This window comes from Parus major, chromosome 6 (genome assembly GCF_001522545.3).
Source record: "Parus major isolate Abel chromosome 6, Parus_major1.1, whole genome shotgun sequence".
Taxonomy (NCBI): domain Eukaryota; kingdom Metazoa; phylum Chordata; class Aves; order Passeriformes; family Paridae; genus Parus; species Parus major.
The window spans coordinates 30,561,354-30,588,480 of NC_031775.1; the positions used below are offsets into that span (position 1 = coordinate 30,561,354).

At 40.9% G+C, this 27,127-nt stretch overlaps 1 protein-coding gene across 1 annotated transcript in view; it reads right to left on the reverse strand.

The window, feature by feature from the left end:
• CPXM2 (carboxypeptidase X, M14 family member 2) overlaps positions 1–23,530 on the reverse strand; it is a 67,212-nt gene extending 43,682 nt beyond the window's left edge. Inside the window, exons 1-2 of the mRNA XM_015633912.3 lie at positions 22,915–23,530; positions 2,221–2,330 (exon numbers count right to left, since the gene is read on the reverse strand). Of these exons, the coding sequence (XP_015489398.1) occupies positions 2,221–2,330; positions 22,915–23,227 (423 nt within the window). The 5' untranslated portion in view covers positions 23,228–23,530. The remainder of the gene's footprint in view (positions 1–2,220; positions 2,331–22,914) is intronic.
• Positions 23,531–27,127: the final 3,597 nt, after the last annotated feature.

The following is a 27,127-nucleotide window of genomic DNA, read 5'->3' on the forward strand; positions in this document are numbered from 1 at the left end:
TCAGATGATGAGGTTGGGCAGAGAGAGGATTTTGTATTCTTTTGGGGGGAACACCACAGTCCCACGAACACTGTGACAGCTCTGTGGTGATACCCAGACCTCTGGACAAGGGCAGCAGCCCATAAAACTGCCTGTCACCATACCTACAGCATAACATCTTCACAGAATTCCAGTGGCACATCAGTGTCCCTGAGCTGGGCCAAGTGTTTCCCTTCATGCAGGTTCTGAACAGCAGGAGAACACAGCAGCTGAAATCCCAGTGCCTTTTGCCTTTCCCCAGCACGCTGCAGCCTCCTGTGCTGAGCAGCAAAGAGAAATCACCAGGGACCTCATTACCCACCTGGCACATCAGCCACCTGCAGGACCTGTCCCTGCTTAGAAGCAAATTCCCTCTAAATATGACAGAGGTTCAGAAATCTCCGTGCAGAGTGAATTAAAGCACTGAAACCCCAGTGACAGGGACCTGCAGCTTCTAGGTTTGGGAAAGTTTTGGTGCTATTCATTTTCAACTAAGCCCAAAGAAAACTGTTTTTAAAGAAAAACAAAGGCAAGCCCAATTTTTTTAACAGTAGCCCTATGTGGTGAGGGGGTTTAGGGAATTACTGTATCTATAGTTTCAGTAGGGGTAAAAAATAATTGGTCTAATCCAAGCTTTGGGAAATTTCGGGAAGAGCAGAGTGGCATTTTTCTTCTGCTTTGCTCCCAGTAAAAGGCTGTGCCCTTGGCTTCCCTGGAGATAATATTTACAGGAAACATCAGCCCTTGATAACACTCTATTTATTTTATATATATATATATTATTTATTTGTTTATCAGCTCTCTATTTCTTTTAACACACTACTGGTGATTGCAGGACTGGATAAACTTCCTGGTCTGAACCAGCATGGTCCTGTGTTTAAATAAATTGAACTTCAACAGCAACATGAAAAATAAGTAGCCAGAACCAACAGAGAACTGAGAGGTTTGCATCACAGTCCTTGTTCTTATGTCATTATATAAACAAGACTGCAATAAAATAACTAAGCATTCCTCTACAGCCCCCCTGAATATCATCTGCATTCCATTTTTGTGACCATGAGGGGTTTTTTCCTAGCAGAAAACATCAAGTAAAGAAGCAAACTCCTTCAGTGGGCTCCCAAAAGACAAGAACTGTGAGGGCTGCAGGTGAGACCTCGCCCTGCACACAACCCCTGCCCACTGGATTGGGAAGGAAGAGCCCATTCCCACCTCTGTGCTGCTGCAGCCCCACAGCTGCCTTTCCAAAATCGTTTCCTGAGCTTTCTGAACAACTGTAGGACATTAAAACAAACATTGGGAAAAAAAAATAAAAGATGAGGAGGGGTATGCAGGTATTTTCCCCAGAGAGAAGCTCAGGGAGATGTTTGTGCAGGGATTTTAACCAGGGGTGATCCCTCTTCCAGAGGGAACCACTGCTGATTAGAGCTCATCCCTCCTCACCCCAGCCCACTAAGCATCAAACCCCTTCAGCCAGGGAGAAACACAAATATAATGAAAGATAACAAATTAAACTTCAGAGATCTTTCACTGCTGGCTTGGCACTGATATCCTGTTTATGATTTTAAGTGTTGTGTTCTATCATGCAGAGTAACAATTTTAGTCTGGACAGACTGTAAGTCAGAGAATAGCCCCAATAATGAAGTGGAAAACAGAAACATGAGAAATGGGAAAATGGCATTTGGTCCTGCAAAGCATCTAAACACATTTTTAATCTTAAATAAAGAAGCTAAACATGATTGTATTTTAGAGAGATCTGAGCTGAAGGATTTTTTGGATGATATAATCACTGCTTCTGAAAAAAATTTGCCTTAGGGGAAGGGTTTCACTTGAAACCACATTTTCAATTAACCATTGTCATTAACTACAGGCAAACAACAAAGAAAAAAGCAACTTGCTGTGAGAGCTTCCTTGCAGGCTGGTTGTGAAGGGAGCTGGGATGATCTCCTGGAGCTGGGCAGGAGCTCTGTGTGCTCACAGAGCTCTGGCTGCCTCTGCACACCAAACCTGGAGATTCCCCTAACTAGCCCACGATCCCAAAGCTTATCCATCAACCTTACTCACTTCCACAAGCCCAGTGTTTCCCCTTCATTTGAATTACATGAGCTGACAAAGCAGTCAGAACCAATAACTATCCACTGGTTCTCTTTATTCAGCAGCACAACCTGGAGCCATTCTCCCACTTAGGAGAAAAATTGATGTTACCTGAATATTGAGCCTTCCTCGGTGGGCCCCGAGGCCGTAACGCTTTGCTGTGGAGGCATGGAGCTGGAAGTCAGTAATTTTTAATGTCTCTAGACCAAGTGGAGGGCAATCTACAAAACAAAAGATTGATTAAATTTTAATTGAACAGGGGAAAAAAAAAAAAAAAACACAACCCACACCAAATCAACAACACAACAACACAAAACAAACAAGTATTCAAAGTTTCTGGATTTCAGCAGTGCCAAGCTGGCTGGGGTCCTCCCTGGGATAAATGAGCACAGCAGTGCTGAGGTCAGTGAGAAATGGCAGCTCTCAGAAAATCAATGAGGCAATGCAGATTTACACCGTTTCCAGGGGCTCAGATAGTTATTACAGCTTGCTCTGTGCCTCAGTTTTTCACAGAGATGCACAGGATTTCCTGTCAAGTGCTTCTCAGTACAAAACACCAGTAAAACACCCTTTTTATTTCTCTTTTTGGTGTTTTCTTTTTCATCTCTTGCTTGGATTTCCGCCTCCCCCCCCCCTCCCTGTAGTCCAAGCTACTGTATGAAGTTTTGTTTCTAATTAAAATCTGTTCTGGAAACTCCACTCAGAGTCCCTCCCGTTTCACAATAGCATCTGTTCCAGAGGTCTGGGAGCCCAGAGAGCTCTGCAAAGATGGTTATTTACCACAAAAAGACCAATTTTGAACCAAGGACCATCTTTCTAAGCCCCAAATTCTGCACATCACTGAGGACAAAAAAACAAATGTCATTCCTTCAGCAAAGCAGCGCTTGGAGCTCTGGCTTTGGAAAGTGAGAGGAAAATCTGTTTCATGATTATCAGACAAATGTCTGGCTTTTTATTCACTCACCAAAATGTCATGAGGTTATCAAAGCATGAAAGAATCATTTGTGTTGGGAAAGCCCTCAAAAATCACCAAATGCAACCATTCCCCATGTTCAGCAAGATTGTCCCCAAGTGCCACATCCACACCTCTGTTAAACCCTCCAGGGATGGGGATTCTGCCCTGGAATGTACCTGAGAAACTCATCCTGGTTGTGTTCAACTTTCAGGTGAAGTTTTGCATCATTAGGCACAAACTGGCAAGATTTGAGATTTCCCAGACTCTTCCTTAGTTCACAACAAACTAAAATCCCTCAGGAAAAATGTTACAGGCTGTCAATTGACACTGCTGTTTCTTTGTTCATCCTTAGAAGTTCTCACACAAATCCAAATGCCTCCTTCAGAAGTAGTAAAGAAAAAAGCTAAAAATTAATCTATTTTCTATAGTACCAACAGTGATCTTAGCCTTACATAAGAGCTGAAAAATAGACAAGTCCTCATTTCAAAGGGCTTTCAATTCAATTATCCGAAACAGAGAAGAAGCAGGATGTATAATGAAAGCCAGAGGAAGGAATAGCTGGGAGGATTTTGGTTTGATTGTCTGATTGTTTTAATTTCATTTCCTTATAGAGTGTTGCATCTTTCATCATCCTCCAAATGGAAGAAGTCTCAGGCTCTGACAGACTCCACTGGGAGTAAATTACATCTTTGGGAAGTGCCTGCCTTTTTAAACAAGTTTGGTCCTCAAGACAGGTTTGGAAATCGATCTCATGCTGTAATCCTGAGGATGCTTTGGCACTTTGGTGCAGATTCCTCTGTGAACAATCTCAACATTCCCCACACCCAAAAGTTACCCAGATCTACCTGTGCCAGGTCTGAGCTGAAAATTACAGCGAGCTGAAAAATAAAGCTAGCAGGTTTTGCGTGCTCAGTTCATAAAATACCATTTAATTCAGTGTTTATGCTGCTCCTACCAAAGCCAAGGGGAGATCCACAGGTACTGCTGGGAGTTATAAAATAAAAGTTGAAAAGTCTCTGTGTTTCACATCCTGTTTTCTGCTGCCAGACTGCAGCAAAGGTTTATGGAGTTACCCCAGGTGTGACATCCATTCTCCATGGGATGCACAATCCCTGTCCAGCACTGCTCTCAGCTGTGCAAAACCCTATTTGGATGAAACCTGTAGGAAATGAATCATTTTTGAGCCTGGCAGCTGCCTGTCAGAGCAGGCTGAGGTTCCCTGCAGTGACATTCACCTGTCCATGCAGGCACGAGAAGCGGGTCTGGTTTTATTCAGAATGAAATGTTATTAATTTACTTTAAAGCTGAAGAATTCCTGGGTTGCCTGTGGATTTAGGCTGCAAGATGGCTATTTCCAGGCTGAAAAAAATTCATGAGTATTTTGGTGTTTATTTCTAGAGAAATTGAAACTTAATAATAAATGCTCATACGGATCTCAGAAAAAGACTGCTCTTTATTTTTCAAGGATGAATTACTTGTGCTGTCTGTGGATGTTTCAGATCACCAGGCCAATGTTGGGAAATGCTCAATTTATCAGGAGCTGTCAATGAAACCAAGGCTGGGCTGTGTGAGCAGGCAGGGACCACAACAGCTGATGGGAACCCTGCAATGAATTGTTCACAACATTCTCCCAGTCTGCTCAAGCCTTACAGCATTCCAAGTGACATCATGAGGATCTTTACCAACAATTCAGTAGCATCCTGGAATTTATTTTTTACAGTTATCCATATAAATTAATAGGATAACACCTGCTTCCTTCTAGACTTTAAGCTAGAAGTGACTAACCAAATCAATTTTTATCTTGATAAGAAAAAAACTGAATATTTGGTATAATACTTGACTGGAAATTCATGAAAATACTTTCTTCCACTGTTGGCTCCTCTTTCTCCAGGGGACATCCCAAACAGCAGGATTTGTATTTGAAGACCTTTAGATGTTTCCATCTGTGTAACCCTGCATAGGGATGATATTCTTGGGATCATCAAGACTATTGATTGCAGCAGCTTGGATGTATGGAATTCATGCAGTTTTCCACAAGAGAAGACTTTTGATTTTGCTTTAAAATAAAATTATGTTAAATTATTATAAATAGAAGTATTTATCGCCATAATATTTGAATATTAACACTTTAGGAATTTCCACATGCATATGAATTCCAATATCAATAAAGGGATGAAAGGGGATTATGTAGATCAAAACAACAACTGGTAATGTACAGAAATGGTGGGGACAAATTTTTCAACAGAGCCTCTTCTGATCACCTCAAATTTACTCATTATAATACAACAAAATCCACCTGAAGTTGTCATATCACTACTAAAAAAACAAACAAACTCTGAGTCACACTGTGACTTTAATTTTGGATAAATTATTTTGTTGGGGTATGTGTCCCCTGCTCCTTAAAACTACTTGAGATAACCAGGACAGCCTAGCTTTGAAAAACACACAGGAAAATAAACTGATATATGGCATTCATAAAAACTTTACTTTTTAAAGTATTGCTTTAATATATTTTATTTGACTTGGAGAAATATTTCATGGGACAATGAAAATTGCCACCCAATCAGTAGGGCTAGCTTAATGATTTTGGATTCTCTGTGCCAGTTTGAAAAAAACCTTGGCCAAGCTACAGGAACTGGACAGCAGGAATGACCAGAGATGGTGTGAATCTATTGCATCACAGATTCAGCTGGAAATGTCCCAGTTATTTGGTTGTTTCTTCAACCAGCTGAAAATTGAATCATTATAAAACACAGGGAATTCAGCTGTGGCTTTGAGACGTTGAAATCCACGTCCTGTGCACATAAGGACTTACTAAAATAATGCACCTACAGCATTTCTGGTTTAGAGAGATAAAAAAAGCAAAGTTTAATCTTGAAGGGGCTGTTGTGGCCATTTCTTCCTTCCTGGCCCATACTGAACCAGGATTTTGTGTGTGATTCCAGCCATGGATAGGGAATCACTTTGGAAATGAGCCATTAATGAGATGTCTGGATAAAATTAATTAATTCCAGGCTGTAAAAAGAGATAGGGCTTGGATTCAGAGTTAATGACATTTGTCTGTGGAAGAGTGTTCTTGTGAGGTTTTCATTCCAGAACAGCCTCTCTACAGCAGTGCTAAATGGCCACATCTCAGTGTCCATTATTGTCAATTATTCTTCTCCCAGGAGTCCCAGCCAGGGCACCAAGGCAGTTCTGGTACCTGGGCACTGTGGAAAATCCCCTGTCCCTTCAAATCAGCAGGAAAAACACTCAGGAATTAGCTCAGCCTCCACCTCATCTCTGGAAATCTGAATTTACCTCTTATTCTAGGTTTGCCCATAGCAAGAACAACACCTGAGCTCTCTCCTCAAGCCAGCAGGGGCTCAGTTTGTGATCTCAGCATGTTGGGGGGTATTTGAAAGCAGTTTCATCCTCATGATGGCTTTGTCCTGTTGCTGCAGCATCTTCAATTGCAGCTCTGGTCAAAACCCCACCTTTTGCAGAGCCAGCAAAGTGATTTCCTTCACTCCTGCAGCAAAACTTCAGCTGCTGTGCTGCACTTTTAGCTGTTCTGTATCACACAACTGCATTAGCAAGGAAAACACTTGTGTTCATCTCTATTGCCTAAATTATTCATTTCTTTTATTTCCTTCTGGTCTAAATAAAGAATGCCAGATAACTCCAGATTGCCTTTATGGCTCTTATATCTAATAAAGATTGCATTTAGGAAATCATTCTGTCCTTCTCTTTCACAGGCAAAGCAGACAAACAATCCTTTTACTTATTTTTCCATCAATTTTGGAATATGATCAAAAATGAAAAAAAAACCTTTTCTAATGGAAGGGCAGAGAGAAGCATCACATTTCCTCTTCAGTCCACATCATAAGAGCCATCCCTGTAATCCTCATCAATTCCTACAAGTCTGTGCTGCTCTGACTCCTCATGAACAGAGATACTGGGATCTGGAAATGGAGAAATATCAGCTTTATTCAGCCTGACAATCTCCCAGGGGAGAGATGGGATTTAAGTCTTGTTTAAACAAAACACTTCAACATGCAGTTAAGAGGCAAAACTGTGGATTTACCTACAGATACAGGTAAATTAAGCACACAACTAAGTGTAGATTTTGTGGGAGTTAAGACTTTAATGATCATTATACCATCCACACTATTCTTAGGTCTTTATGGTCTTGCACAAAAATTTTTTAATGAGGCCAATACCATAAATACTGCTCTAGCAGCTAAATTTAGACATTTTCCTATGAAAAGTGTGGTTGTTAATTCATCTTCCAGCAGCAGAAACTTTTAATGGGAACTCTGGCATTCTAATTTCTGTGGCTAAAGCTATGCTTAGGTCACAGGTATGCAAAGTACTTTAATATTGCAATGCAGCTGCAAGGTGAAATCAGAGTAAAAGCACATTTCTGACAACCTTCACCTTGCTGAAAATATCTTTTGATTACTTTTCTGTGATGGACAGCCTTTGTACAGGCTGAGTCAAACAGAATGAAGTTTTCCATTTGCTAAACAATTTGTTACATATATCTACATTACATAAATAATTTATATTTATTTATGAGGGCATTGGAGGGGGGGGAGGTGCAAATTTGATCTGGAAATGTTGCTGTTTTGATGATGTGATCATGGAAGTGTGAAATTCCCACAGATGTTCATGACTCACACTCCACAGTTGCTATGGCCCAGCTTTTCCCTGCAAAAATGTCCATGGATTTCAGTCTGGGTGCTTTTCTGACTCTGCTCATATCTGAAGCACTGCTAGCAACAATTCCAAGTTCCTTCTCTGGCCTGAATTCAGGCCACCAGCCACCCCACACCCAAGATCATTTGAGGCAGCTGAAAGTTCCTCAAACGCATTTTGCTTTAATTTACTTTTTCTGAAAAACTCATTCCCAGAGCAAAGCAAGAAAAATGAACTTACAGCAAATCTCTTGTTTTAACAGATATTAAAATACTGAATTATAGTCCCAGACCAAAGATCAAATAAATTAAGGAGATGCCAACATTTCCTATCCTAAGACCACATTAATTATTATTAATTATTGGCTAATGTTGCATTGAAGCTGTATATTTTTTCCAGGACAAGCAACAAATGCTGCATTGAGGTCCTCAACATTGGGAACTTCTCTCAGGAGGAAATATTTATCACAGCACTGTAACATACATTTGTGGTTGCTCTTGAAGATTTAAAAACAGATAAAGAATAAGTGAAGAATTATCTGGGTTCTTTAGCTCAGGTCTGACATAAAAGTAAATGAGATTCCAAAACAGACTTTTTCATTTTTGCTCATTAACTTTTCCTGTTTTTGCTCTCTCACCAGCCCAGGTTGTGGCTGGCTTGAGATGCAACAAAACATTTAGCAGGAAGAGCTTCTGTTATTGCTGGCACAGCCAGAGGCAGGAGTTTCCAGAGTGCCTGGGAGTTTTCTGGCCAAGCCTCCAGACTCAAGAGGTTCATCTAAACTCCAGACATCACATTCACTCCCTGAGCCGCCTTCTGCTGCCACCAGCCTGGCACAGGATGGGATTCGTGATGTGGCACAAGGGACCCTCCAGTTTGTACCCACATCTGCAAAGATCTCCCCTCTCCCTTCAGAGAAAGTATTTCATTTAATCACTCTGAAGAAAAAAATGTTTTCTTTAGTGGCCAAAAGAACCCAGCCTGAAAAATGTCGTATCAGTTCATAACTTTTTATTATGAGCTTTGACAGAGGCTGAATTCTGTGCTGTTGGTTTTAAAATGTCTCCTCTGATGTTTTTTTTTTCTGAAGCACGGGGTGAAGACTTTCTGTAATTCCAGCTAAAGCCACAAAATTGAGTACAGCCATCAAAAATGAGAACCATCCTCTTTTTTCCAGAGCCAAACAAACAGACCTAGCCAAAAAAATGGAGAACAAAACTGAGACAGACCACTTGCACAATGGTTGGGTATAGGACAAAAATTACCATTAAAAACACATCTTTGTGCCAGAAATAGCTAAAAATACCAGGTCACTGAGGTGTACTGCAAGAGCAAAGATTCTTCACTAAGAGCATTAATTGCTGCCATCAAAAATAAACAGTAAAACTTGGAATACTATTAACAAGCATAAACTAACACAGAAATAACTCTGATCTTAAGATAGAACCCTGGTTCAATAAATGAGACATCTTAGAAGTGCTCAAATTTAACCACATTAGCAATCCAATTTGAGTGCATTTTACCAAAAATAGGATAAATATATAAGAAATTTTATGAGTATAAAACTGGCTTGTGGTGCAATTATTCCCCCTCCTCCATAAGAGCTGTGGTTTTTATACAGCAATAAATAGATCCAATATATCCATGGTGGTATAGAACATTCACTGGGCAGAGTGACAGCATAGTCATGAAATTCCTTAAACATAAATAAACTGGAAAGTATCCATAACTCCTGGTCCTAGAAATACACATTTACTGAGAATTCTGGCTGATTTTTGAGGATTTTGCAACACAACCGTGCTTTTGGAAAAAAAAAACATGGATTTGAGGTGGTCCAAAGGAAATATTCAAGTGGGAGGACACAGGAAAGGGGCTGTAAATGCTCCACCCTGAGAACTGGGATTGCTCACCTGGGGCTGAGATACACAAGAACAGCTCCAGAAATCCTCTGGAAACACCTTAATTCCACTGGAATAAATGGCACCACTCTGATATCACCCAGCTTTCACCCTCTCACTCTCCCAAGCACACGGGTGAAGCCCACACACACAGAGCAGGAAAAACCCGAGGAACTGTAAAGTTCTCATTAGTAGTGACGAGCCATTAAATTTTATCCCCACTGCTACAGCCACCTCCACTCCCAAGTGCTAAATTTACACTTGTGAAAGGACTGAAATCAGCAGCTTCCCAGTCAGTTCCACTTAATGTTATTCAAATTTCAATCCAGTTAAGCTGCAGCACAGACAAAACTGTATTTTTTTTTTTTCTCCTCATCAAGGTGGAAAATGAGTTGAAAATGACACTGAAACAGATGCATTAACTTCCTTCAGTGACGTAGCTCAAAGCCTAACACGAGTCAAGCATGGATGTGGGTAGAATCACTTGGCTCCTCAGTTTTGGGTTTCACAGACTGTTTTCTATCCCTTTAGCTTTTCTGATGTGAGCCAGAAAACTCCAGAGCCACACTGATGGAGCAGCATGAGCTGAGCCTTTAGGCAGCCGAGAGTCATGAGTCAGCTGAGAGTTGAGATGTCATCTCTCATATCTTTATTATTAAAGTTAAAAATACTCCAATTGCCAACAGAGTGCAGACTAGCAGCAGTCTGTATCTGCAGTGAGACCTGGCTGAGGATCATCCTTCTGACCTGATCATCTCTCCTCCTCTGCTGCTGCCTTGGGAAAAACTCATCCTCACCGATGTGAGATCCTCCCATCAATGTGCTGCAACACCCTCCAAGGTGGATGGGAACACCAATCCAACCCTCATCCCTTGGAATTCCCTCCCCATCTCCTCCAGCAGCACTGGGGAGCATCACTGAGCCTTGGCTCCAGCCCCAGGGTCTCTCAGAGCTCTCCCTCCCTGCCCAGCCCTCTGCCAGCTGCACATCTGGGATAAATACTCCACCTATTTAGGGAGCCTGTGACAGGAAATACCTCAAACCAATCCAGCTTGGTTTTAGAACCTTTTATAAAGTGTAAGGTCTGAGTTTTATGAAGATCTGGGGGGCCTGTTCTAGCAAGTTTAGATATTTATACACTTTTTTAGCTTTTCCTAGCATCACATGTTGTTATTATTTCATAGGAAATAATAGGATAAATTAATAAACCCAAACACTTGTCACAAGGCACAGAAGTTTTCACAGTGCCTGGAGCTGTTGTGCAGACAGTGATTCCAGAGGAAAGTTGTGTGGTTACAATAAACCTGAACTCAAGCTTTGTACTCCTTCCCAACCCTTCAAAAGGAATCAGGAATAAGTTCTAGAGCAGAGTAAAAGAAATAAGTAAGTTTGGTTGGGCTGTCTGCTTCTCACTCAATCTTTTTTATTTAACTGATTATTCATTTGATAGACTCTGTACTCTCTGAATACACAGAATTCTTTGAATACACAGAATTCTTTAATACACAGCTCTAAGACAAAATGTCAGAAGTAACTTACACATTTAAATCCTAAACAGTGGAAAACTGCTTCAGTGGAGGGATAAAAAATTGGCCAGGTGCACACAGAAAATAACCAGAGGTTCTCTGGATATATCCAGAAATGCAGAAAAGCAAAAGATTTAGGAATTCATAACAGTGGCTTTCTTCTCTCATAAACTGGGCTTTCTTTTTTCCTTTAAAGCCCACTATGTTCAAGCTGCTGCACCCTTGAGAAGCAGCCTGAGAGCAGAGGATTTAAGAGTCAAAGCATCAAGAAGGAACGTTTCAAAAAATAACTAAATCTCTGAGATCTGAGAAAATCAAATCCAGGCCTGGATTGAAGTGTCAGTACCCTCTTTTATTAAAAAAAACCAAACCAACAACCAAAAAAAACCCCCACACCTCAAACCAAACCCCAGAAATGAAAAAGAAAAGAGGAGTGGAATTGTAGGGGTGCATGAGAGAGGCTTCCCTTGGGAAGAGGTCTCTAATTGGTGTTTGGGCTCACTCAGGGGACACAAACCCCAGGGCAGCACAGGAATCCCACTGGAAAACGTGGAAAACCTAAGGACAGAGCCCAGCTTGCAATCAGCTCCTCCCCAAAGTAATTTTAGAGAAAAGCATGATTTTTAAGGAGCTCAGAAAGCCCCCTCTGCACCCAGGCAATCCCTTTCCCACATTCCATCAGATGTGATTCCCTGAGTTTTTGCTCGTCTTCCCAAGGATTTCAGCTCTCAGGTGACTTTTTAGCTCTCATGTGTCCATTGTGAAGATGGCATTTGGACATACCAGAGTCTCTCTGTTCAGCTTCCCCCTCTCTACCTGCCTTCAAACCAACCATGGAAAAGTCACCTTATGGAAATAACTCAGTAAATAAATTTTAAAATGCCTCAAGCCCAAGCAAGCACGAGGAATCTGTGGATTTAAAAGGTTATTACTTTTTAAATGCTGAACACTCGGCATTTTCTCAAGGCTCTGAGCTTCCCATGTGCAGAAAGAGAAATGCTAAAATTGAGGAAGACATTGTTTTTGGGGATCTCTGAGAGGGTTGTAGGGAAGGTTTGGAGCTGGAGCTGGGAAGTTGGTGTGAAGCTCCAGCTCCAAGCCATGGAGCAAAGAGATAAAGCAGCTCAAGCAAGGTTCAGACAAATATCTCCAAGGGTGGGCACCTCCAGCCCAAATGGCTGAGTGTACAGAGCTCCTTCCTCCCTATTCCAGCTTCCTACAGTCACACAGCCTTATGCAGTCTGCAAAAGATTCCCAAAATTCATTCTGTCCAAACATCTTTTCTGCTTTGTTTAACAATTCAGCTGTGGTCCAGCTCATAATCAGGCTCCACATTTAGCACACTGGAGGCCTCACTGGCTCAAAGAAAAACGTGTCAGGAGCTCCAAATGAATTGGAATATTGAATTGGAATATTAGTGAGTGTAAAAGTGACTGTACTCATGTCTGCCTCCATGCTGAACATGTCTGCTCCAGGCTGAAAGCCCAAAAATCCAAGCTGAAGGCACCAAATTTCCCAGCCTGTGGACCCAAGGAGGAATGTTGAGCAGTGCATTCAGAAAAACTCTGATTTTTACCAGGGAGATTTGCCATCCTTTCCCTGGAGCAAAGTGCTCACATTGTCACTTCTCCACTGTAAAACATCAATGTGTTAATATGAAAAGTTCAGGTCATGATTTGGGACTTATTAACTCAGTGCTGCCTTGGAGAGTCCATCCTCCTTCCCATCCACAGGAGCCAAAAGTATTTGTTAAATACAAGTATTCTGCACCTGAAAAGCCATGGAACAGAGAAAGCTTCAAGGCAAGCTTCCCTGAGCATAACACTCCTTATTTTCCCACTTTCTAATTGGAAAGGGAAAAAAAATCTGATTCAGGATTAATGAGCAGAAATATGGAAAGAGTCGCAGAGGGAAAGTTTTGTGCTATTTTCTGTCCACTTTTTCAAAGAGTTTTGCAGCATTTTATCTACACTAACCCCATACTAGCACTTTTTTATCATATTTTTTTAAGTTTCCCCTTTTATTCCTCTTGTAAGACAGCAGGGGGTCTACATGTCTGATTGCCATTTGGCCTGCATTCAAGCACCAAAAAAGCCAAGTACATACTTGGACTATGGAACAAATCAGATGTGTCTGCAGGATTTTGTATTCCACATGCTACCAGCTTCAGATCCCTCAGCCCCCATTCCTGAAAATCTGGCAGCTGAGGAATTTATCCATTTTCTTCTCTGAAGCTCCTGCCTTTCATCCATCTCTTGGCTGCTGCAGTACCTGGACTCACTTTGTTAGCATTTTCAAAGGTCTTTGGAAGAACACCCAGAGTTCACTCACATTTCTGATTCTGTATATGATTCCCCAATCCTTTGTTCCACTACCAGATGGAGTGGAGACTCCATTATTTATAGAATATGAGATTTTTGGGGTCCCTTTTTGTCACTTCCACGTATCTGATGAAAGGCAAAGGAAGTGAGCCACTCCTCTGGGGAGTCTGCAGGGGTTCTGGACTGCAGCCCTCTGCTGGGATCCAAAATTATCCAGAGGAGGCTGAAGAACAAAATATCCCCCAGGAGAGATGTCAGACACTTTTCCCTTTGTCTTTTGCCTGGCTACTCCTCTCCTCATCCCTCGATTCCCCAGCAGGGTAAGAGCTCTGGGGAAGCCTCCTGTTACAGGGACATGCACTGAAGGCTGGGACACATCCCCATGTTCTGGGGTCAGCCCCATCCTGTCACAAATCCAAACCCACTCCAGATTTACCATGGGAAATTCCAGCCTCCCTACCAGCCATCTATGGAGACCATTTATAGCCCAGATTTACTTTTAGCAGAGTTCTCACTGGAATTTTTGGTTGGAATTAAAGACAGTGCAATCTACACACTCTGGGATAAAACTGAGTCTGTCCTTTGGGATAGGGTACTTCCCACCCAGCCTGTGATGACAAACACAATTCTGTTTCTGAAATGGCTTCTGTAACTTTGAATCACAGAACCATTAAGGTTGGAGAAGACCTCCAGGGTCATCCAGTCCAACCTTTGGACAGCATTTTTCAGTCCATGAGCAATTAAGGGAAAAAAGGAGAAAAATCATGTTGTCAAGGGCTAAAGTTCTACTTTTAGACAATCACATAAGAAAGGCTGTTTGGCTGAAATTGCAGTTTCCATTATCAGTCAATGAAGCATTTTTGGGAAGGTTGAGATTTGGTTTCAGATCTTGTTTTCAGACATCCTCTGTCTTGTGCATGAGGAAAATTCATTACACTATTGAAAATTATTTTGGTGGGGGGAAAAAAGAATGTATTCAAGGGGTGGTTGTACCAGTGGTGTAGGGAGTGCTGACATCCAGGTCTGAGATCAGCCTCTCCAAAATACTTTGAACTGTTCCCTTCCCTTGACAGATGTTTTAGGAGCACCCTGAAAGTTGTGAGGAGCCATAAACCTGTCACCATAAACCACTGTATCTCTGAAGGGGAGAACATAAAACTACTCTGTTCTCTTGGAAAGAGGGACAAAGATGGGTTTAGTTTGCCCTCACTGCAAACAACACCTTGTCCCAGCACTCCAGGATGGTTGATGGGCTTGGCACTTCCCATAAATCCTGGATGTGGAAAAGGAAGGGGTGCTCAGCCTCGCTCTGTGCTCCCCCTTTCAAACACAACTCCCTTGAAATGGGAGGCTGCTTTGCTTTCTAAAGCTCAAATGAGAAAACAGCTCCAAAGCAAATCTGGAGACAGAGGGGACTGCAGATCTCCTGGAATACAAGAATTTGGGCTTCACCCTCAGGGTCTCTTCTAGGTCTCAGCCAGGAGGATTAATCCCATAGAGCCAAAATGAGGGGCAGCAACAAGAAAAACACTAAATTTATGATCCATGGGAGAGTAAGGAAGAAATCATCTTCAGGAGGCACTCAAGCCCCCTAACCTAAGCAAGAAAATCAGATTTAGGAAGGTCTGTCAGCCACTGTCTGCATGAGCTGCTGAGGCCCAAAAGAAAGAATCAACATGAACAGAGGACTCTGGTGCTTTATCCAACTGAGTCCTGCTGTAGAACTGTGAAAATTCACATAATTTTAAGTTTATAACTATAGATATACACAGAATTCTTTACTATCGGCTTCATGGAAGATCTCAGCTGGACCCAGTCTTTGGGAATCACGGTGATTACAGGAGAACAGTTTGGCCAGGTACATACCTTAAATCCAGCAGCCCCAGGCTGATGTACAGTCACACAAGAAGCCTGTCTGGCAATTCATTAAAAAAAAAAACAACTAAACCACAAAATAAATCTGTAAGTAATTAACCCCCCTTATAAAAAACTCAATTAATCACTTCCACTATCCACTTTGAAAGTAATATTTTCTGTGTCACTAGCTAGAAGCTGCAGAGCAGATACACCAGGTAGCAGAAAGTAAAAAGGCACGTAACCATGATCTGTGTTTAACTTATGTGCACAATTTTTACTGTGTCCCTTGCTTGGCATGTTGGATGCAGCAGCACTTTTGCAATTACAGCATCCTGTAATGCTTGTGTGAAAGCAGGAGCAAAACTTATTCCTGACTGTTATTTACAGACCTGGGCAGCTACAGGTAAATAACCACAAAGAAACAGATTAATCCCGTATCTGGGTACCTTCACTCCTAAATCAGCTACTGGAAGTCACTGTGGTCCTCTGAAGCTTGCCAGCTTTTTTTTCCACTTATCTGCAATGTCAAATCCCAGCCCCACAGAGCCCAGGCAGTGCAGGTTTGGGGGTTTTCATGTGTCAGAATAGGAAATGATTCACTCTTCCTAAGCCAAGAGTAAAATGAGTTTCTCCACTTCTGACAAAGCAATATTATCTCATGTAATTCTTTGAAATGTATTGTTATAAAATATGCTTCACAGCTTATTGGGGCTGATTCCCATTTATATGACAGCTCCTTTAAACACCCCTCCAGAATCAGAAAGTCACTTTAAAGTCTTTTTTTTGTTTGCAAAAATGATGTAAATCAGTGAGTAAATAAGGAATGAAGCCCCTGTCCTTCCTTGTCTCCATTTAACCCATAAGAAGGTGGTGCAAAGCCATGCTGGATACCACCAGGATGGGATGTTCCCCGCCAGAAGGGAAGCATTTTCTGTCCAAAAGAGGACTTTAGATGTCTATCAGCAGACTCACCAGAATATCCTCTGTAATTCAATTTGAGCAGGGATGGAGGGATTAATAGCTAAACCCAAGTGCTCTGGACGTGCCTTAAGTGATCCCCACACGCTCCCTCCGATGCCTCCACAGGCACTCTGACTCCCTGAGTCACCATCTGGCATCTCTTCATTATTCTTGTTTTTCTCACCTTTTTCCCATTGCCATTTTTAGCTATGGGTAGAAGAGAGGAACAGTTTTCCTTTTACAGCTGTCAAGTTGATTTAGCACTGCCTGGCGAGTGCCTGAAGAATAAAACGCCTTGCTGCTCTCTGATAGAGCTGCATCCCTCCCAGCACGGAGCAGACATCCAGAATCCCCTGCTCCTGCCCACACTGGGATATTCAAACCACTGGGGAATGGAATCCTAAATGTTCCTTTTGCTGTGCCACAAGGAAATTGTAAATGTGGTGGCACCAGAAGTAGTGAATTAACACAGCAGTGTGTTTTACTAATGGCTTCATGGAGCTGTTTCTCCTTGCTTGATTAGATAAGCAAACACCCCACCAAAGACCTTTTGAAGCTGAAAATAGCCAGAAGAAGGCTCCAGAGGAGCAAGGCTTGATCCTGAAAGATGCAGCAATTTGTGGCTCAGGAATCCTCATCAGGACAATAATCAGACAGCAGCAGTGGTGGTGACCAGTCTTTGGGCTGGCCAGTTTCCTCTAAACATCCTCATTTCATTTTCCAGGCACTGAATTTAAAAGTGCATTTCAAAAAAAAAGGTAATTTTTACTACATCAGACCTTTGTTTGTTCACGTTTTCTTTGAGTACTCAGTGTTAAAGGCACATATTTATATTTATATTTATATTTATATTTATATTTATATTTATATTTATATTTATATTTATATATTTATATTTATATTTATATTTTTATTTTTATAATTATATCTATATTTATATGTTTTGTATTTACATTTATATTTATTATTTATAATTATATTTATATATTTTTGTATTTATATTTATATTTATTATTTCTATTTACCAAATAATCTCACAATACACCACCTCACTAGAGGCCTGACAAGAAGAACAAACCCAGAGCATCTTTTGCATAAAAAAAATAAAATCACAAGCAACCACTCTGTGAATGTGACACTTAAATTCCACCTCTGTACTCAAACCACCAGTCTTTTGGTAGTTTCCTCTTTACACAGAGAATGAATTGGGCAAGACTTAAAAATCCTAGCTCAGATATTGAAAATTCAGGAAATTACTTCTCCTACACCACAGCTTCTACTTCCACTACTTCATCTTTCTGACAGATTTGAAGCTTATGTAGCTGACAGAAATCTTCATTCCAAACCCAAAAGAAATAAGTGAAATTTGGTTGTGAGCCATGGGATTGACCTGTCTAGCCAGTTCACTGAACAGATAATAACATTAAACCCCAAGACTAATTCAGAATTCAGCTAATGAGTATCTCATGTGCTGGCATTTCAGGAACAACTCTAGGCTCAGGTTGAGACTATTAAAATCTATTCAGTGAAATCATCCCCTTTTTAAAGAGGTGTTTTAAAGAGACATTTTTTTCTCACCTTAAACATGAGGTTGAATTCAGAGAAGGCTGCTGGAAGAATTATTTTTGAAAGTGGTTTTCTCTGGCATAATCAAATGTGTTTATTCCCATTTTTTTCTTTCTCATGTTACATTATTCATTGAAGCCATGGGTAAGGAAAGATGCTAATCAAAAAGGTTTGGCCAATTTTGAGGCTATTGCTCATTATTCATTCTTAGTCATCCAGTGTCCTCTTTTGTTGTGACATTCTTTAAAGGACGGGCTCTTAAATGGAACAGTGAACATTTCATTATTCTGCATATTTTAGAAGTGCTGAGGAGAAAATAGAGGCTGGTAGATGAAAGAAAGCTCATTAAAAGCCACATTGCTTGTCACATATGGCAATTAGGATGCAATACAGGTCATATTAAAATTCATGAGATATCCACCTATGGCCAGGAAGTTCATTCTTAAAAGTTCCTATTATGAGAAGTTAAAGGAAAAGCTTTAAAATGAAAATCTGTGTTCTAGGTCAGAGGAATGCTCCACTTTGGGCTGCTCAGAGAAGGAAGGTTTAAGAGATGGGACACCAAAGGACTGGAAACGAGCAGCACTGGTACATTCCCAGCACATGAGAAATTCTGTGCTGGTGTATCTTGGAGAGCAGGTCTGGAGTGATTTCAGCTGTCAGTTCAATGCCTTATGTGTCACTCTGTCATTTCTTCTTTCTAGTGAACAAAATCCCCACGCAAATGCCAGGAACACCCCAAACCTGTCATGTTTTTAACTTCACACGCTCTTCAGATCTTCGCCCCCATTTCGCACCAAAATATCTCCAGTTTTTCCTGAATCACATCCCTGTGATTCAGCTTTCCCTCCTCATTCACTCACTGATCCCTCTCCAAGCTTTCATTATCTTGATAAACATCTCAATTAAAGTACTATCAGTCTGTTTTTATAAGTTCAAATTCTCTCTGCTGGATTTTTTCCATGTTTGCCTGCACTGTCCATTTTATCCTCTCCTTGCCTTCCCTTACTGACTCCTCCTCACACACATGTCCCAGAAAAGACCTGGCCCATCCTATGCACTACACAAATTAAAAAGAAATAACAAACCAAACCCCTCAAGAACTGCATTATTGAACAGGTGGCAAAACTGCAGAAAAATAAACAAATATGGGTCAAGTAAACACTGCTGCATCTGAGGAGTTTCATCAAGCCTGGGGAAAGCACCAAATGAGATGAGACAAAGGAAATCCTGATTTTGGCTAAACACAGACAAATGTTGGGCTGTGCAGAGATCCAACACTGGGAGATCTATGAAATACCAAACAAATGTTCTCTAAGCCCCACTCTGAGCATTGCCATACAAATAAACATCACTCCTTTATTTTCTAAATACATTCAGAATTCAGGTATGGCTCTACAAGAGCTACAAGTTTAAGTTTTGTAGATCAAATCAAAATAATTACAGATTTCATTGTGGAGGATTTGGGCTACATTGAGGAGGTTATTGGGCACCTCAGCCCCATAAATCTCTTGATGATGGATTTTTGCCTGCAGTCAGACCCCCAGACTCTGAAGGGATCTGCCCCACAGATGGTAACTGAGGCACCATATATCAAACTCTATTAAAAGCCTCATAAAGAAATACATTGATGTTAACAAGACCATTTCCACTAATAATTTGAAGGGGCTTTGGACAGAGGCCTATACAAACAATTAGAATTAGAAAAAGGAAATCTGTTTATATACACAAAACATGTCAATCCAGCTGTTTGCCTTCCAAGGATGATGTAGTACCACTTAATTTCTGAGGCATTTAAAGGGCAAAGAGGCAGATTGATACTTTTAACTTTCACCTGAACTATTTGCAAATATTGATTCTAATATTTTAAACAAAGAATTACAAACCCACTGGCATCAACTGGATTTCTTTCTACATTAATATTTCACAGATTATAAATACCTATATTCTGGCTAATTCAGTAATTAGCTGAAATAAATGGAGTGTGTGTCATCTGTTTAGTGCCATGTCCTTGAGACTGCTCTGTTTGATTTCCACTTTGATTCAAAGCTGGGGTTGATCAGGACCAGCTGCTCAGCCAAAGGGCACATCACACATTCCCATTCCTGCTCCTTCTCCATCCCAGCTCCCAGCCAGCCCATTGTTTGTTACAACTAATTAATCCCACATGTCCTGGCTGCCAGCGAGCCTCACAAACCCCAAATTTTGGTATTTACTGCATGTCCAATAAATTAATTCCACTTCTGGAGAGGTGCATAAACACAGTTGTGTACATATAAGCACAATACACATTCTTACCCAGCCTGATTTATGGTTGTTATTATTGATATCTGTTTTACAGCTGCTATTATTATTTCTAGCTGTCCTCTTAACAACCAAATGTGAGTAAATATAGGTATGTATTAGTATTCAAACATCTCTGTGAGGGCCAGATTTTCAGATCTTCATTCCAAACTGATCCCAGGTGACATGGGGACAAGGCACCAAGCATCAGAGTTACTGCCCAGGCAAGACCTTGCCCTTGCCTGCCTCTGGGTGAGGAGAAAAAAAGAAATTTTAAATATTATAGCCAGAACTTTTAACACCAGAACTTTTAACTAAAAGCAAAACTCTTTTTTGCCAGAACTTTTAACACCACAGCTGAAACTGCCTGATACTTTCTGCTGAAACCTTCCTGTTTTCACTCACACCTGCAACAAGTGGTGACTGTCCTCCTCACTGGGCCCTCACCTCAGGGATTATTGTGCCTCTTGCAGTTAAAATTGTTCAGCTGCTCCCCAGGAAATCCACTGGATTTTCCCATCTAAGTAAATCCAGCAGCCAGTTTGCTGAGCTGATGTCAATCACCCATGTCCTGGATCAAGGAGGAGTTTGGTGGAGATCAGTTGCTTTTTTGTACCTCTGGCGATATCTTTAAAAGCTCAGAGGCTTTGAAACCTCTTATTGCACATGGCAGGTGGAAGCTTGGAAGCTCAGCTGTGTCCAAAGAGCCCAAACTTGCTGTGGAAGCAGGGATTGAGCCATTTCCAGCTGGTTTTGGTGGTGCATCATGAGCATCTCCCCCTGTGCTCAGTGCAGCAGATGGGGAACGAGGAAGATGCCTGTCTGTAAAAAGAAATTAATTCTGCCCTCATGCATTGGAGTCTCTTCTCATCACTGTCATGTTTGGAGCAAGTGTGAATCCCCAAGTTCTAGGAAAATTGGGAAAAAGCCAACAGGGAAGGTGAAAGCAGAGATGAACCACAGAACATCCCACCACAGGCTGGAAATCTTGATTGTCTCCAGCACAATGAAGAATCCAAAACCTAATTACAGAGCTTTAATATCCAAGTGTTTCCCACGGTCATTAATTTATACAATGGTTTGGGTTGGAAAGGATCTTAAATCCCATCCAGTGCCATCCCTGCCATGGCAAGGACATCTTCCCCTGTCCCAGCTGCTCCAAGCCCTGTCCAACCCGGCCTTGGGCACTGCCAGGGATCCAGGGGCAGCCCCAGCTGCTCTGGGCACCTGTGCCAGGGCCTGCCCACCCTGCCAGGGTATTTATTCTTTCCCAATATCCCATTTAATCCTGCCCTCTGGCAGTGGGAAGTGGTACCCCCTTGTTCTGTCATAACCCACCTGATTCCATCAGTTTTCTGGAAAGTGGAGCCGTTTTTTCCTTAATTTAACAAACCAAACAAATGACACATTGAAACAAGAACGTTCTCAGATGATCTCACGTAGATTGTGATGGCCTTAATGAGCTAATAAACCTGATAAGGCAGTCCTTGAGATGGTCCAGAGGCAATGTCATCCCCTTGGGAAGCTGCTGAGGAGACAGGGACAGGGATGTCTCCTGTCTCTGCTCCCCAGACCAGGTGCATTTGCCACCACCCTTACCTGGAGTTATCCTGCTCCTTATACGCTGTCTGCCCCACAAATGGCTTTCCAGATGTTAGAAATTACATTTTCTTATCCACTACTTATTAGTACAAAAGTCCATATTTTTGCTGCACAAATGCTAAATTAATTTCTATTAGTGTTAACATTAGATTTAAAATATTTTGTTTGTGCTGGATGTCTCTTGGACAAAGTTAAAGCCACTCTACAACCCCTGATCCCCTGTTCTGCTGTACTGATGGTTCTAAATCACAGATTTTGTGCCAGATATGCCCCAGTCATTAACATGAAGTTTCATCCTGAAGTAAAGGGAAGTTCAGCTGGAGGGGAGTGAGATTTGGCCCCAAATTTTACAACTCTAAACTTCATGGACCAAACTCACTCCAAAGTATCCCAAACCAGTGAAATACCTACTAGACAGGCAGGGAACACAGACAGGGATTACTCTTTTGGGGTGGTGCAATTAGGTGTTAATGGGAACAAGTGGGTGATAAAAGCTGATCTTGTTTCTGCAAACTTTAAAAATGGAATTAGGGTGGCCCTTCTATTATAAGGCGTTTTTGTTGCTGTTTAATTTCTTTATTTAACTAGTCAATAATTAAATTGAGTTTGTTAGGGCTTAGTCTTTTCCAGGAAGATCTCTGTTTACATATCTTCCTCTGGAGGGCTTCAAAGTGAAATCTCAGAGAAATTCAGGGGTTTAGAAGTAAAATTAATTCAGAAACCTTTCTTAGATTAAAGTGACAAGGGATAAGGTGAGGTGTCACTACACATAATCACCTTTTACTGTGAAACCTGTCTCTGTTCTTTTGCTTATAGAACAGCAGCTTTCACACCAAGCCAGTTGCCAAGTGTAATTAAGAATAATTAAGAAGGAAAAGTCCACAGACTAGCCAGACTACAGGAGAATTAATACATTCCAAATCTTTAACTCCTTCCCTTTCAAGCAAAGAGGTTGTTTCAAAGTATGTAAAACATCTGCAGATCTGTTCTGTGGGATATTAAAAATTAATGTGTTGTCATCATCATCACCACCACGACCACATTTATTGTTATTATTACCAAGACTGCCATTAACTGGATATTCATTAATGCTAATAGTCACAGTCAGGGTGAGAGTCAGCAGGCTCCAAACTCTGGAGGAGAAGCTGGAAAGTTACCTGGTGGCGTTTCAAGAATGGTTTTTCCTTTTTTGTTGTTTTTCTTCTGTTTTAACTCCTTCCTGCTCGGTTTGAACCCTGGCTGCTCCTCTGGCTCCGCAGCACGGATAGGTCCTTCCTCTCCGGGCTGCTCCGTGAAAGGAAAGAACTCTTCCCCGGGATACGGAAAGGAGTAATAATGATCCCTGTTGGTAATTTCCTGCAGGTAATAATCCTGATCGTCCATGGGGACAGCCCGGGACACATCCCCCAGCAGCGCCAGCCCGAAGGTGCAGAGAGCGAGGCAGAGCGGAGAATGGCCACGGGCGATCATCGCAGGAGCGCCGGGGCTTTATTGGGAGAGAGGACAAAGTTTGGGCAGCTGGAAAAGCGCTCCGGGAACGGCGGGGGAAGGAGCCCGAGGGGAGAGCGGCTGCGGGGAGGGGGCAGAGCAGCACAGCCGGACACTCGGACACTCGGACAGCCGGACAGTCGGGCCGGGACAGGTGTGATCCCCCGCTGGCCGCTGCCCTGCCCGGCCGCTCTCCGAGCCCGAAGCGCTCGAGTTTCCTCTCCCTGCCGGACTCCTCGCTCCTCCTGCGCGCAGCTCATCCAAGGGAGCGCTTATTCCAAGAAAAGTCAACTTGGCAGGAAGCCTTCTCCTCCCAGCCCGTGGCCAAAGTGTTTCCCTCCCCCGGGAGATGGGGCTGGGCACAGCCCGTGCCTGGCACCGCCACCCTGGGCATGCAGGGGACACGGGGCACGGTGACAAATAATCCTCATTCCATGGAAGTTCGTCCCTTTGGTGGTGCCTTTCCCCCCTTTTCAATCACTTTTAACTTTTATAAAGTCTCAGTCTCTCTTCTTTATATTAGTTTGCATACATATAACAAAAAAATTCTATATAACTATAGTTTATAGATAAAATACTTGTATATAAAAAAAAAATTTCAATATAACTTATAGATATAAAACTATAGTTTATAGATATAAAACTATGTTATATATCTAGTTTATAGTAACTTACATACAGCAAAAAAAATTCTATATAACTTAGTTTATAGATATAAAGCTATATAGATATAAAACTATGTTATATATCTAGTTAGTTTATAGTAACTTGTATATAACAAAAAAATTCTATATAACTTATAGATACAAAAGTATTGTTTATAGATATAAAACTATGTTATATATAGTTTATAGTAACTTATATATAACAAAAAATTCTATATAACTATAGTTTATAGATAAAATATTATAGTTTATAGATACAAAACTATAGTTTATAGATATAAAACTATGTTATACATATAGTAACTTGCATATAACAAAAAAATTTCAATATAACTTATAGATATAAAACTATAGTTTATAGATATAAAACTATGTTATATATATAGTTTATAGCAACATATATAACAAAAAAATTCTATATAACTTAGTTTATAGATATAAAACTATATTTTACAGATATAAAACTATATTTTATAGATATAAAACTATGTTATATATATAGTTTATAGTAATATATATAACAAAAAAAAATCTATATAACTTAGTTTATAGATATACTTTATAGATATAAAATTATATTTTATATATGTATATAGTTAGTTTTCAGTAACTTACATATAACAAAAAAATTCTATATAAATTAGTTTCTAGATATAAGACTATGTTATATATATATAGTTTATAGTAACTTACAGTTTATTGTTTAAATAATATTGTTTAAATAGTTTAAGTCATATAGCTTTAGATAAGCTTATAATTTGAAGTAGCTTATTATTTTATAGCAACTTATAGCAAATTATCTGTAACTAATGCAACTCAACACATTTGGTGTGCCAGGTTATAAGAGGCTTCTCCTGGGGTACATGGCAGCTCCCTGGATTCAGGTTCATCTGGGGCCCTTTTTCTCACTCTTTTTGGGATAATCCTGATATTTATTCTCCCTGAAACATCTTCCCAGCAGATCAGGATGTTTCGTGCTACACACACGCAAGCCAGTGTCGTTAATGAAATCAATTTGTCTGAGAGCAAAATCTTATCTTTCATCTATTTCATGCCTCTAAAATAACCTTCAGTGCTGAAGGAAATGTGCAACAGTTGGCTGACATGAAATATGAATTCTTACTCTTGTGTTGAAAATACCAGCTTATATTTTCATCATGTATATTGTATTTCTTGCCACGGTCCAGTCAGCTGGGAGAAAGCATTACATCTGTTACCCCAGGCTTTATTCTGGCTTTGTGCTCACATTTTTACTGTGTTTCTCATCATTTTAATATCATAATAAGCATCATTTCATGTCTTGGTACTTGTATCTTTTGATATATCTGGTTTCCAAGCTGTGGGTGATCCCATCCCATGTATGCAATGATCATCCTTGCTTTCTTACTTGTCATCCCAAAAGGAATGTAGTGATTTTATTGTGTCTGCTTTTCTTCCTTTTATAAAAATGCAGCTGTACTTTTTATCCTGGACTTTTAATTTATTTTTTTTTTCATTTAAATCTGAAAACTACTCATCTTTCTCTTTCAAATATAGAAATTTTTGGTTCTTAAAAGTAGAATAAAATGTACTTTTCTTTTTCACTGCCTCGCCGAGTTATACATATATACATAAATAAACTTTATTTGATGAAAAGCTGCTTCCCATCAAACTTTCAGACCTTTTTATCTGTAATAAATGGCTTTGTCACCTCTGCCTCTGGGAGCAGTGTGGGAGCAGGCTGAATATCCTGGAAATCCCCTTTTAGCGATCTCACAAATATTCTTACTTTGTTTTCCCTTTCCAGAGTAGCCAGTCCTCTCCTGCCTTGGTCCTAGAGGACAGAACACAAGCTACAGAAACTGTGTTTAATTTGCTGCCATTTGCAGCACAGCCAGTCTTCTGAAAACATTATGAACACTCATATACCTAGAGAAGTAGTAGAAAAATAAACTTTTCCGTGATGTCATTGAGGACTTGGCTTTTTGGGAACTAAAGGAGCTTTAGCTGCAAATCATTATTTAACTCATTGTGGTGTTTAAAGATGGATAGAGAGAAGAGTATTAACATTTTCAAACATAACAAGAAACACTTTGATAAAAACAAAAAGTTGAGTGTACTTTAATTAAAGACCTGAGGAATGTGATTTGGGGAAATATTGTATTCCACTGGGAAGAGCTTTGCAGGACATCAGGCAGCACTAAACCCATTGCTCCTCCTCCTGCAGTCACCACAAGTAACCCCCTCTCTTTTCTCTCTCTGTAATTACCCTTCAGAAAGATTAATTAATCCAAACACTCATCAATACCTATTGCTGGCTATCAACCTGTGCACATAACCAGCTCCCCTGTACTTCTCTTTTAGGCTTTTAACACTTTCTGTGGGTGTGGGTATGGATCCACTGCTTCCCCTTCCACACCCACCTCTCTTTTCAGGATGTGCATGAATTCAGCCAGCTGAGACCACACAAAAGTCTGTCTCTAGGCACAGTTTTGATCTACTTCACAATAAAATGCTTTTACTACTTTTTTATCTGTCAGCATCCTGGAAACAAGTTACAAGAAAGGAGGTTTTTCTTCTAAGAGTGGCACAGAAGTATTGAGATCACAGAGGGCTCAGATGTTTTGGGCCTGAGGGCTGTTTCTTTCCTTTTGCCTGGGAAGTATCACAATAGCTTGTAAAAACCTGCATTGATGTGGAAGGAGATAAAGCAAACCCAGATTTTTGTAGAAAACAGCTGTAACTAGCATCACCCTCCCCTGAAATGATGCCAGTGAGAGTGTAGAAGTCATTGTACACCTTGCTTTAAATGCTTGCCCTGCTGCAGTGAGACACAACATGCTGTGGTCTGCAAATGAGAGGCTTTTCCCCCTCTGCTCCCAAGAAGGATTTATTTGGAAGGTGAGGGTTTGCTCTCTAAGCTGGGTTAACACTTCTCAGGCCACGTATTTTGAGCTGATTTCAACAACACCTCTGGGAAAAGAGGCACTCCCAGCTCCTCCTTGCCCCTTGCACAATCCCTGCTAGGGGAGGTTTAGGGTGGATATTAGAGGAGGTTTCATCATGGAAAAGGTGACCAAGCATTGGAGCTGCCCAGAGAAGTGGTGGAGTCCCCATCCCTGCTATGATTTAAAAGCTGTGTCCACGTGGCATTTGGGGATGTATGTGGGTTAATGGATGGACTTAATGATCTCAGAGATATTTTCCAACCTAAAAGACTCTGGAAAGCACACATTCA